The sequence below is a fragment of the Salmo salar genome, chromosome ssa15, assembly GCF_905237065.1.
Source record: "Salmo salar chromosome ssa15, Ssal_v3.1, whole genome shotgun sequence".
NCBI classification, from domain to species: Eukaryota; Metazoa; Chordata; class Actinopteri; order Salmoniformes; family Salmonidae; genus Salmo; species Salmo salar.
Genome location: NC_059456.1, coordinates 106,225,593 through 106,238,400, shown reverse-complemented (window position 1 = coordinate 106,238,400; position 12,808 = coordinate 106,225,593). Strand labels below are relative to the sequence as shown.

Below are 12,808 nucleotides of genomic sequence, written 5' to 3'. Positions count from 1 at the left end.
CCCACCTGAGTTAGATGTATTTTGTATTTTATTATTATTTCCCCTCTATTTAACCAGGTAGGTTGGTTGAGAACAAGTTCTCATTTACAACTGTGACCTGGTCAAGAATAAAGCAAAACAGTGCGACACAAACAACAACAAAGAGTTACGCATGGAATAAACAAACGTACGGTCAATAACACAATAGAAAAAAAGTCTATATACAGTGTGTGCAAATGACGTAAGATAAGGGAGGTAAAGGCAATAAATAGGCCATAGTGGCGAAATAATTACAATTTAGCAATTAAACACTGGAGTGATAGATGTGCAGAAGATAAGTCTGCAAGTAGAGATACTGGGGTGCAAAAGAGCAAAAAAATTAAAATAACAGTATGGGGATGAGGTAGTTGGATGGGCTATTTACAGATGGGCTATGTACAGGTGCAGTGATCTGTGAGCTGCTCTGACAGCTGGTGATTAAAGTTAGTGAGGGAGATATGAGTCTCCAGCTTCAGTGATTTTTGCAATTCGTTCCAGTCATTGGCACCAGAGAACTGGAAGGAAAGGCGGCCAAAGCAGGAACTGGCTTTGGGGATGACCAGTGAGATATACCTGCTGGAGCGCGTGCTACGGGTGGGTGCTGCTACGGTGACCAGTGAGCTGAGATAAGGCGGGGCTTTACCTAGCAAAGACTTATAGATGACCTGGAGCCAGTGGGTTTGGCGACGACTATGAAGGGAGGGCAAGTATAGCCTGGTAGTCAAGTATAGCCTGGTAGTCAAGTATAGTCTGGTAGTGAAGTATAGCCTGGTAGTCAAGTATAGCCTGGTGGTCAAGTATAGCCTGGTGGGCAAGTATAGCCTGGTACTATAGCCTGGTAGTCAAGTATAGCCTGGTAGTCAAGTATAGCCTGGTAGTCAAGTATAGTCTGGTAGTATAGCCTGGTAGTCAAGTATAGCCTGGTAGTCAAGTATAGCCTGGTAGTATAGCCTGGTAGTCAAGTATAGCCTGGTAGTCAAGTATAGCCTGGTATTCAAGTATAGTCTGGTAGTATAGCCTGGTAGTCAAGTATAGTCTGGTAGTATAGCCTGGTGGTCAAGTATAGCCTGGTAGTCAAGCATAGCCTGGTAGTCAAGTATAGCCTGGTAGTCAAGTATAGCCTGTATAGCCTGGTAGTCAAGCATAGCCTGGTAGTCAAGTATAGTCTGGTGGTCAAGTATAGCCTGGTAGTCAAGTATAGCCTGGTAGTCAAGTATAGCCTGGTAGTATAGCCTGGTAGTATAGCCTGGTAGTATAGCCTGGTAGTCAAGTATAGCCTGGTAGTCAAGTATAGCCTGGTAGTATAGCCTGGTAGTCAAGTATAGCCTGGTAGTCAAGTATAGCCTGGTAGTATAGTCTGGTAGTCAAGTATAGTCTGGTGGTCAAGTATAGTCTGGTGGTCAAGTATAGCCTGGTAGTATAGCCTGGTAGTCAAGTATAGCCTGGTAGTATAGCCTGGTAGTATAGTCTGTTGGTCAAGTATAGCCTGGTAGTATAGCCTGGTTGTATAGCCTGGTAGTATAGCCTGGTAGTATAGCCTGGTAGTATAGCCTGGTAGTCAAGTATAGCCTGGTAGTCAAGTATAGCCTGGTAGTCAAGTTTAGCCTGGTAGTCAAGTATAGCCTGGTAGTCAAGTACAGCCTGGTGGTCAAGTATAGCCTGGTAGTCAAGTATAGCCTGGTAGTCAAGTTTAGCCTGGTAGTCAAGTATAGCCTGGTAGTCAAGTATAGCCTGGTAGTCAAGTTTAGCCTGGTAGTCAAGTATAGCCTGGTAGTCAAGTACAGCCTGGTGGTCAAGTATAGCCTGGTAGTCAAGTATAGCCTGGTAGTCAAGTATAGCCTGGTAGTCAAGTATAGTCTGGTAGTGAAGTATAGCCTGGTAGTCAAGTATAGCCTGGTGGTCAAGTATAGCCTGGTGGGCAAGTATAGCCTGGTACTATAGCCTGGTAGTCAAGTATAGCCTGGTAGTCAAGTATAGCCTGGTAGTCAAGTATAGTCTGGTAGTATAGCCTGGTAGTCAAGTATAGCCTGGTAGTCAAGTATAGCCTGGTAGTATAGCCTGGTAGTCAAGTATAGCCTGGTAGTCAAGTATAGCCTGGTATTCAAGTATAGTCTGGTAGTATAGCCTGGTAGTCAAGTATAGTCTGGTAGTATAGCCTGGTGGTCAAGTATAGCCTGGTAGTCAAGCATAGCCTGGTAGTCAAGTATAGCCTGGTAGTCAAGTATAGCCTGTATAGCCTGGTAGTCAAGCATAGCCTGGTAGTCAAGTATAGTCTGGTGGTCAAGTATAGCCTGGTAGTCAAGTATAGCCTGGTAGTCAAGTATAGCCTGGTAGTATAGCCTGGTAGTATAGCCTGGTAGTATAGCCTGGTAGTATAGCCTGGTAGTCAAGTATAGCCTGGTAGTCAAGTATAGCCTGGTAGTATAGCCTGGTAGTCAAGTATAGCCTGGTAGTCAAGTATAGCCTGGTAGTATAGTCTGGTAGTCAAGTATAGTCTGGTGGTCAAGTATAGTCTTGTGGTCAAGTATAGCCTGGTAGTATAGCCTGGTAGTCAAGTATAGCCTGGTAGTATAGCCTGGTAGTATAGTCTGTTGGTCAAGTATAGCCTGGTAGTATAGCCTGGTTGTATAGCCTGGTAGTATAGCCTGGTAGTATAGCCTGGTAGTATAGCCTGGTAGTCAAGTATAGCCTGGTAGTCAAGTATAGACTGGTAGTCAAGTTTAGCCTGGTAGTCAAGTATAGCCTGGTAGTCAAGTACAGCCTGGTAGTCAAGTATAGCCTGGTAGTCAAGTATAGCCTGGTAGTCAAGTACAGCCTGGTGGTCAAGTATAGCCTGGTAGTCAAGTCAGCTTGTGCTTTTGCCGACACCTTGACATGACACACATCAATGGCTTGTCAACAATGGAGGACTTGTCAACCCCAGACTGAGATCAGGATAGCCTGCTTCATAGGGCCGTATTGTACAATGGTATTTTTATTTGTTATTGCTTTGTTGTTGTGCTCTATAGTGTTTCTGCAATTGCAGACTGATTCCCATCAACATGTATCCACTAAGGAGCTTTAAACCCGCTGATAGACAAAGAGAGAGAGAGAGAGCGAGAGGGAGGAGAAGAGATAGTGAGAGAGCAAGAGAGAGAGAGAGAGAGAGAAAGTGAGAGAGGGAGGAGAGGAAAGCCAAGGGAGTCTGGGTCGGATTAAGAGACAAACAGGGACAGGGGAGGGAGAAAGAGAGGCAGTGAGATGGGAGAGAAAGGGAGGGGGAGAGGGAGAGGGAAACTGAGATAAAGAGAAGGGGAGTGAGGGAGTGAGGGAGAGAAGAGAAGAGAGCGAAAGGGAGGGGGTGAGGGGTTTGTGTGCCAGAGACTACCAGATCATTCTAGATCCAGATTAACCATAAGCAGGAGAGAGAGCAAAGGGAAGAGATGGAGGAGAGGAGGGGGGTTGGAGGAGAGGAGCAGAGATGTAGGGATGGAGGAGAGGAAAGATGGAGAGGAGGAGAGATGGAAGGATGGAGGAGAGGAGGAGAGATGGAGGAGAGGAGCAGAGATGTAGGGATGGAGGAGAGGAGCAGAGATGTAGGGATGGAGGAGAGGAGCAGAGATGTAGGGATGGAGGAGAGGAAAGATGGAGAGGAGGAGAGATGGAAGGATGGAGGAGAGGAGGAGAGATGGAGGAGAGGAGCAGAGATGGAGGGATGGAGGAGAGGAAAGATGGAGAGGAGGAGAGATGGAAGGATGGACGAGAGGAGCAGAGAAGGAGGAGAGGAGCAGAGATGGAGGGATGGAGGGTTGAAGAAAAGAAGGAAAGATGAGGGATGGAAGAGAGATACATGGGGAAGTCAACCCCGATGATATTCTATGTGATAATGACAGAGGGAAATAGCGAGAAGAGATGAAGTGAATAAATAAACAAGGAACAGTTGAGACATAGAAGAGAGATGGAGAGGAGAGATGGAGGAGAGGAGGAGAGATGGAAGGATGGAGGAGAGGAGGAGAGATGGAAGGATGGAGGAGAGGAGGAGAGATGGAAGGATGGAGGAGAGGAGGAGAGATGGAGAGGAGAGATGGAGGAGAGGAGGAGAGATGGAAGGATGGAGGAGAGGAGGAGAGATGGAGATGAGAGATGGAGGAGAGGAGGAGAGATGGAAGGATGGAGGAGAGGAGAGGAGGAGAGATGGAGAGGAGAGATGGAGGAGACATTGAGGAGAGATAGAACGTGGGGGGAAAGGGGGAAAGGGGGAGAAGACAACTTTAAGAGTTAGTGGACAATTCTAACAATAGGAGTTGGAGCAGGTAAAATGAACATTCTGTTTTACCCGACGATGACAATGACAAAGTCCAACAAGTTCCATCCGTTACGGATGTAGGAGCTGGGATGCATCACTAAGCCATAAGCCAAGATCTTCAGAAAGGTCTCAATGGTGAAGATAATCAGAAACACATATTCCACTTGTTCCTGGAGAAAGAAGAGACAAAAAAAAACAATACAATATCAGACGTTATATCTGTGAATTCAAAACGGACATCATTTCCACCAGGCAGGCATGAATAACACAAACATACAAACATTTTTTTTGTTTTTAAGTATGATGAGAGAGTATGCTAAATTACTCAAAAGGTAAAAAGTGAAATGCCAGTTGTCTTTCTGTTCCAATTGATCAAATCCGACTCAAAAAGGACCAGTCTATGAGAGAGGCTTTGTGAGAGATCCGACTCAATGGACCAGTCTATGGACTACAGAATGTGTTTGGTATTAGAGGAGAGGACTGTAGAATGTGTTTGGTATTAGAGGAGAGGACTGTAGAATGTGTTTGGTATTAGAGGACTGTAGAATGTGTTTGGTATTAGAGGACTGTAGAATGTGTTTGGTATTAGAGGACTGTAGAATGTGTTTGGTATTAGAGGACTGTAGAATGTGTTTTGTATTAGAGGAGAGGACTGTAGAATGTGTTTGGTATTAGAGGACTGTAGAATGTGTTTGGTATTAGAGGACTGTAGAATGTGTTTTGTATTAGAGGAGAGGACTGTAGAATGTGTTTGGTATTAGAGGACTGTAGAATGTGTTTGGTATTAGAGGAGAGGACTGTAGAATGTGTTTGGTATTAGAGGACTGTAGAATGTGTTTGGTATTAGAGGAGAGGACTGTAGAATGTGTTTGGTATTAGAGGAGAGGACTGTAGAATGTGTTTGGTATTGAGGAGAGGACTGTAGAATGTGTTTGGTATTAGAGAGAGGACTGTAGAATGTGTTTGGTATTAGAGGACTGTAGAATGTGTTTGGTATTAGAGGACTGTAGAATGTGTTTGGTATTAGAGGACTGTAGAATGTGTTTGGTATTAGAGGAGAGGACTGTAGAATGTGTTTGGTATTAGAGGACTGTAGAATGTGTTTGGTATTAGAGGACTGTAGAATGTGTTTGGTATTAGAGGACTGTAGAATGTGTTTGGTATTAGAGGACTGTAGAATGTGTTTGGTATTAGAGGAGAGGACTGTAGAATGTGTTTGGTATTAGAGGAGAGGACTGTAGAATGTGTTTGGTATTAGAGGACTGTAGAATGTGTTTGGTATTAGAGGACTGTAGAATGTGTTTGGTATTAGAGGACTGTAGAATGTGTTTGGTATTAGAGGACTGTAGAATGTGTTTGGTATTAGAGGACTGTAGAATGTGTTTGGTATTAGAGGAGAGGACTGTAGAATGTGTTTGGTATTAGAGGACTGTAGAATGTGTTTGGTATTAGAGGAGAGGACTGTAGAATGTGTTTGGTATTAGAGGAGAGGACTGTAGAATGTGTTTGGTATTAGAGGACTGTAGAATGTGTCTGGTATTAGAGGACTGTAGAATGTGTTTGGTATTAGAGGACTGTAGAATGTGTTTGGTATTAGAGGACTGTAGAATGTGTTTGGTATTAGAGGACTGTAGAATGTGTTTGGTATTAGAGGAGAGGACTGTAGAATGTGTTTGGTATTAGAGGACTGTAGAATGTGTTTGGTATTAGAGGACTGTAGAATGTGTTTGGTATTAGAGGAGAGGACTGTAGAATGTGTTTGGTATTAGAGGACTGTAGAATGTGTTTGGTATTAGAGGACTGTAGAATGTGTTTGGTATTAGAGGAGAGGACTGTAGAATGTGTTTGGTATTAGAGGAGAGGACTGTAGAATGTGTTTGGTATTAGAGGACTGTAGAATGTGTTTGGTATTAGAGGAGAGGACTGTAGAATGTGTTTGGTATTAGAGGAGAGGACTGTAGAATGTGTTTGGTATTAGAGGAGAGGACTGTAGAATGTGTTTGGTATTAGAGGACTGTAGAATGTGTTTGGTATTAGAGGACTGTAGAATGTGTTTGGTATTAGAGGACTGTAGAATGTGTTTGGTATTAGAGAGAGGACTGTAGAATGTGTTTGGTATTAGAGGACTGTAGAATGTGTTTGGTATTAGAGGACAGTAGAATGTGTTTGGTATTAGAGGACTGTAGAATGTGTTTGGTATTAGAGGACTGTAGAATGTGTTTGGTATTAGAGGAGAGGACTGTAGAATGTGTTTGGTATTAGAGGACTGTAGAATTGTTTGGTATTAGAGGACTGTTGAATGTGTTTGGTATTAGAGGACTGTAGAATGTGTTTGGTATTAGAGGAGAGGACTGTAGAATGTGTTTGGTATTAGAGGACTGTAGAATGTGTTTGGTATTAGAGGAGAGGACTGTAGAATGTGTTTGGTATTAGAGGACTGTAGAATGTGTTTGGTATTAGAGGACTGTAGAATGTGTTTGGTATTAGAGGAGAGGACTGTAGAATGTGTTTGGTATTAGAGGAGAGGACTGTAGAATGTGTTTGGTATTAGAGGACTGTAGAATGTGTTTGGTATTGAGAGGACTGTAGAATGTGTTTGGTATTAGAGGACTGTAGAATGTGTTTGGTATTAGAGGACTGTAGAATGTGTTTGGTATTAGAGGACTGTAGAATGTGTTTGGTATTAGAGGACTGTAGAATGTGTTTGGTATTAGAGGACTGTAGAATGTGTTTGGTATTAGAGGAGAGGACTGTAGAATGTGTTTGGTATTAGAGGAGAGGACTGTAGAATGTGTTTGGTATTAGAGGACTGTAGAATGTGTTTGGTATTAGAGGAGAGGACTGTAGAATGTGTTTGGTATTAGAGGAGAGGACTGTAGAATGTGTTTGGTATTAGAGGACTGTAGAATGTGTTTGGTATTAGAGGAGAGGACTGTAGAATGTGTTTGGTATTAGAGGAGAGGACTGTAGAATGTGTTTGGTATTAGAGGAGAGGACTGTAGAATGTGTTTGGTATTAGAGGACTGTAGAATGTGTTTGGTATTAGAGGACTGTAGAATGTGTTTGGTATTAGAGGAGAGGACTGTAGAATGTGTTTGGTATTAGAGGACTGTAGAATGTGTTTGGTATTAGAGGACTGTAGAATGTGTTTGGTATTAGAGGACTGTAGAATGTGTTTGGTATTAGAGGACTGTAGAATGTGTTTGGTATTAGAGGACTGTAGAATGTGTTTGGTATTAGAGGACTGTAGAATGTGTTTGGTATTAGAGGAGAGGACTGTAGAATGTGTTTGGTATTAGAGGACTGTAGAATGTGTTTGGTATTAGAGGAGAGGACTGTAGAATGTGTTTGGTATTAGAGGACTGTAGAATGTGTTTGGTATTAGAGGACTGTAGAATGTGTTTGGTATTAGAGGACTGTAGAATGTGTTTGGTATTAGAGGACTGTAGAATGTGTTTGGTATTAGAGGAGAGGACTGTAGAATGTGTTTGGTATTAGAGGAGAGGACTGTAGAATGTGTTTGGTATTAGAGGACTGTAGAATGTGTTTGGTATTAGAGGAGAGGACTGTAGAATGTGTTTGGTATTAGAGGAGAGGACTGTAGAATGTGTTTGGTATTAGAAGAGGACTGTAGAATGTGTTTGGTATTAGAGGACTGTAGAATGTGTTTGGTATTAGAGGACTGTAGAATGTGTTTGGTATTAGAGGACTGTAGAATGTGTTTGGTATTAGAGGACTGTAGAATGTGTTTGGTATTAGAGGAGAGGACTGTAGAATGTGTTTGGTATTAGAGGACTGTAGAATGTGTTTGGTATTAGAGGACTGTAGAATGTGTTTGGTATTAGAGGACTGTAGAATGTGTTTGGTATTAGAGGAGAGGACTGTAGAATGTGTTTGGTATTAGAGGAGAGGACTGTAGAATGTGTTTGGTATTAGAGGAGAGGACTGTAGAATGTGTTTGGTATTAGAGGACTGTAGAATGTGTTTGGTATTAGAGGAGAGGACTGTAGAATGTGTTTGGTATTAGAGGACTGTAGAATGTGTTTGGTATTAGAGGACTGTAGAATGTGTTTGGTATTAGAGGACTGTAGAATGTGTTTGGTATTAGAGGACTGTAGAATGTGTTTGGTATTAGAGGAGAGGACTGTAGAATGTGTTTGGTATTAGAGGAGAGGACTGTAGAATGTGTTTGGTATTAGAGGACTGTAGAATGTGTTCGGTATTAGAGGACTGTTGAATGTGTTTGGTATTAGAGGACTGTAGAATGTGTTTGGTATTAGAGGAGAGGACTGTAGAATGTGTTTGGTATTAGAGGAGAGGACTGTAGAATGTGTTTGGTATTAGAGGAGAGGACTGTAGAATGTGTTTGGTATTAGAGGACTGTAGAATGTGCTTGGTATTAGAGGACTGTAGAATGTGTTTGGTATTAGAGGACTGTTGAATGTGTTTGGTATTAGAGGACTGTAGAATGTGTTTGGTATTAGAGGACTGTAGAATGTGTTTGGTATTAGAGGACTGTAGAATGTGTTTGGTATTAGAGGACTGTAGAATGTGTTTGGTATTAGAGGAGAGGACTGTAGAATGTGTTTGGTATTAGAGGACTGTAGAATGTGTTTGGTATTAGAGGACTGTAGAATGTGTTTGGTATTAGAGGACTGTAGAATGTGTTTGGTATTAGAGGACTGTAGAATGTGTTTGGTATTAGAGGACTGTAGAATGTGTTTGGTATTAGAGGACTGTAGAATGTGTTTGCTAGTAGACAAAGGAGTTTGTGAGCCTTTCACAGGATTACCAATCTGCCATTATCCCTCTCTCTGTCTCTCCGTAACTCTTTGTCTGGATGGATTGGCACACACACTGCCCAGACCTGACACACACACACGCACACACACACACAGAGGCCCGGCCTGCTACTACAAACACATATGTGCACACATACACAGACAGGCAAACAGGCCACACACACACACACACACACACACACACACACACACACACACACACACACACACACACACACACACACACACGCCCCTCCCTCATACACAGGCACTCTTGACTCTTCTACAGTGATACAGTGCCTTCGGAAAGTATTCAGACCCCTTGACTTTTTCCACATTTTGTTACGTTACAGCCTTATTCTGAAATGTATTGAATAAATAAAAATCCTCAGCAATGTACACACAATACCCCATAATGACCAAGTGAAAACAGTTTTTAGAAATGTTTGCAAATTTATAAAAAATTTAAAACAATAATACCTTATTGTACTCAGACCCTTTGCTATGAGATTTAAAATTGATCTCAGGTGCTTCCTGTTTTCATTGATCATCTTTGAGATGTTTCTACAACTTGATTGGAGTCCACCCGTGGTAAATTCAATTGATTGGACATGATTTGGAAAGGCACACACCTATATAAGGTCCCACAGTTGACAGTGCATGTCAGAGCAAAAACCAAGCCATGAGGTCGAAGGAATTGTCCGTAGAGCTCCGAGACAGGATTGTGTCGAGGCACAGATCTGGGGAAGGGTACCAAAACATTCTGCAGCATTGAAGGTCCCCAAGAACATAGTGGCCTCCATCATTCTTAAATGGAAGAAATTTGGAACCAACAAGGCCTAGAGATATTTAGGGGATACAACCTTCCCAGATCTGCAGATTTTGCGGTGAAGAGATAGAATCATTAGATCATTTGTTTTGGTTCTGTCCATGTGTAGCTTGTTTTTGGTCACAGGTCCAGGAATGGCTGAAGAATTACAACATTTACCTGGAGCTAACACTACAGATCGCACTATCCGGGTGATTTGAAAAGTCATAGTCAATAATCGATCAATAATATAATAATACTTTTAGCAACAACAACAAAAAAAGTTTATCTTTAATTTACAATCTGTAGAAACGATGAGAATAGAAAGGTTCAGTACTTTTGTGAAACATCACCGCACAGTTGAAAGATATATGGCAAATAGAAATCCAATATGGATGGTGTTAAGGGGAAAGATGGGAGGGGTTGAAAGATATATGGCAAATAGAAATCCAATATGGATGGTGTTAAGGGGAAAGATGGGAGGGGTTGAAAGATATATGGCAAATAGAAATCCAATATGGATGGTGTTAAGGGGAAAGATGGGAGGGGTTGAAAGATATATGGCAAATAGAAATCCAATATGGATGGTGTTAAGGGGAAAGATGGGAGGGGTTGAAAGATATATGGCAAATAGAAATCCAATATGGATGGTGTTAAGGGGAAAGATGGGAGGGGTTGAAAGATATATGGCAAATAGAAATCCAATATGGATGGTGTTAAGGGGAAAGATGGGAGGGGTTGAATGGAGCTGAAGATTATGAATAGTAACAACCAATAACTAATAAGTAATGTAAAGCTGCGTCGGTAAAACGCATACAGGGTCAGAACTTTAGTGAAAGAAATAGATGGGAAGGGGTTAGAGGAAGGAGAGGAGTAAAAACAAACAAAATATCACTATTGTAAAATAGACTGTGTCTGTAAAATGTATATAGTGTGTAGAAGCCTAAGTGCTATTGTTCATTAGTTTACTCCAATTAGGGGAGGGTTAGAAAGTAATAAAGGAAAATATAATAAAAAAAAAAAATGTGTATTTATATGTATGTATGTGTATAGCATCATGCTGTGAGGATGTTTTTCAGCGGCAGGGACTGGGAGACTAGTCAGGATGGAGGGAAAAATGAACGGAGCAAAGACAGGACCTCAGACTGGGGCGAAGGTTTACCTTCCAACAGGACAACGACCCTAAGCACACAGCCAAGACAACGCAGGAGTGGCTTTGTGACAAGTCTCTGAACGTCCTTGAGTGGGCCAGCCAGAGCCCGGACTTGAACCCGATCTAACATCTCTGGAGAGACCTGAAAATAGCTGTGCAGTAACGCTCCCCATCCAACCTGACAGAGCTTGAGAGGATCTGCAGAGAAGAATGGGAGAAACTCCCCTAATACAGGTGTGCCAAGCTTGTAGCGTCATACCCAAGAAGACTCGAGGCTGTAATCGCTGCCAAAGGTGCATCAACAAAGTCCTGAGTAAAAGGTCTGAATACTTATGTAAATGTGATATTTCAGCTTTTTATTTGTAATACATTTGCAAAGATTTTTTTAAAACCTGTTTTTGCTTCGTCATTATTGGCTATTGTGTTTAGATTGATGAGGAAAAATTTTTTTTTAAATACACACACACACACACACACACACACACACACACACACACACACACACACACACACACACACACACACACACACACACACACACACACACCCTCCAGCACTGTTGCTGCTTTGGTTTCAATGATCACAGAAATGCAAAAGCACAAAATCCTCACGTAACCCCCCCCCAAAAAAATAACCTTTTCAAAGTGTCAGAATGACCACAGTTAGAAACATCACAGTCTAAAACAACATCTAGGGTAAACACAATGGAAATGGAACACCTTTATTTTTTGCCTGTTATAGTATTTCTATGTCTAGGTAATTGGGTGTTGGACTCTCAATTGGAGGCAGGTGTTTTTAGTTGTCTCTGATTGAGAGTCCTATATATAGGTATGTGTTGGTATTAGTGTTTTGTGGGAGATTGTTTCTGTGTGTAGCTCCAAGCCTTACAGGACTGTTATTCGTCGTTGTTTCTTTGTTGTGTACGTGTTTATTTTTGGTTTCACCTTCTTTGCCAACTAAATAAAAAGAAGATGAGTGCACATTTCCCCGCTGCGTCTTGGTCCGCTTTATCCGACGACAACTGTTACATTTACATTTCCCTTAAAACCGGTGAAAACTGATGATATTTGGACATTTGCACAGGACCAAATCTTTCCACTGTTTTCGAGTTATTGCATTTTTTTTTTTTTTTTTACCCGGTCCCTAAACGAAACAGACAACTTTACCGGTGTTAACTAGATAAGTAATACATTCATTCTAACAATGTAAGACATTATTCTGGTGAGCACTACTTTATGACAGAAGAGAAGCTGCATGTACAATATCAAACTATCCTTGAAAAAACAAATGGTCTTCCAAATATCAGAAATTATAAGCAGAAACTTTAGGGTGAAAGTAGCCAGTAGTAAATTATAGTAAATTGTGACTCGATTCAGGAAACTAGGCGTATGTCGCACGTCACTACATCACAGGAGAGGCATTTCAACGTAAACCTTTTTTTTTTTTATTATGAAAATGCATTTTTTAGTAGAAATGCCTTCTGGAACTTTCATGTGCCTTAATAACAGACTTGTATGCCATCTGTAAATATGAATAAAATTGTTAAATTACGAGCCTTGTTGGTTTAGCCACAGAAAAAAAACAGTAACCTTCCTGCTAGCCATGATTGGCTGAGATAATGAGTGGGCTGGACATGCCGAGAGATGAGTTCGGATTGGTCTGCCATGTAGCGCGCTTCTGTCTATAATATGAGCTGGTCAGTATGTGTAGGTAATCCTTTCTAACGCTGCTTTTAATAAAGATATCACGTAGTAGAACTGCAT

The 12,808-nt window shown here is 41.6% G+C and overlaps 1 protein-coding gene across 1 annotated transcript in view; it reads right to left on the bottom strand.

Annotated features, from left to right (window-relative positions):
- The window catches only part of cacna1fb (calcium channel, voltage-dependent, L type, alpha 1F subunit), a 163,240-nt gene that overhangs the window by 106,846 nt on the left and 43,586 nt on the right, over positions 1–12,808 (bottom strand). Inside the window, exon 4 of the mRNA XM_045696517.1 lies at positions 4,334–4,473. Within this exon, the coding sequence (XP_045552473.1) occupies positions 4,334–4,473 (140 nt within the window). The remainder of the gene's footprint in view (positions 1–4,333; positions 4,474–12,808) is intronic.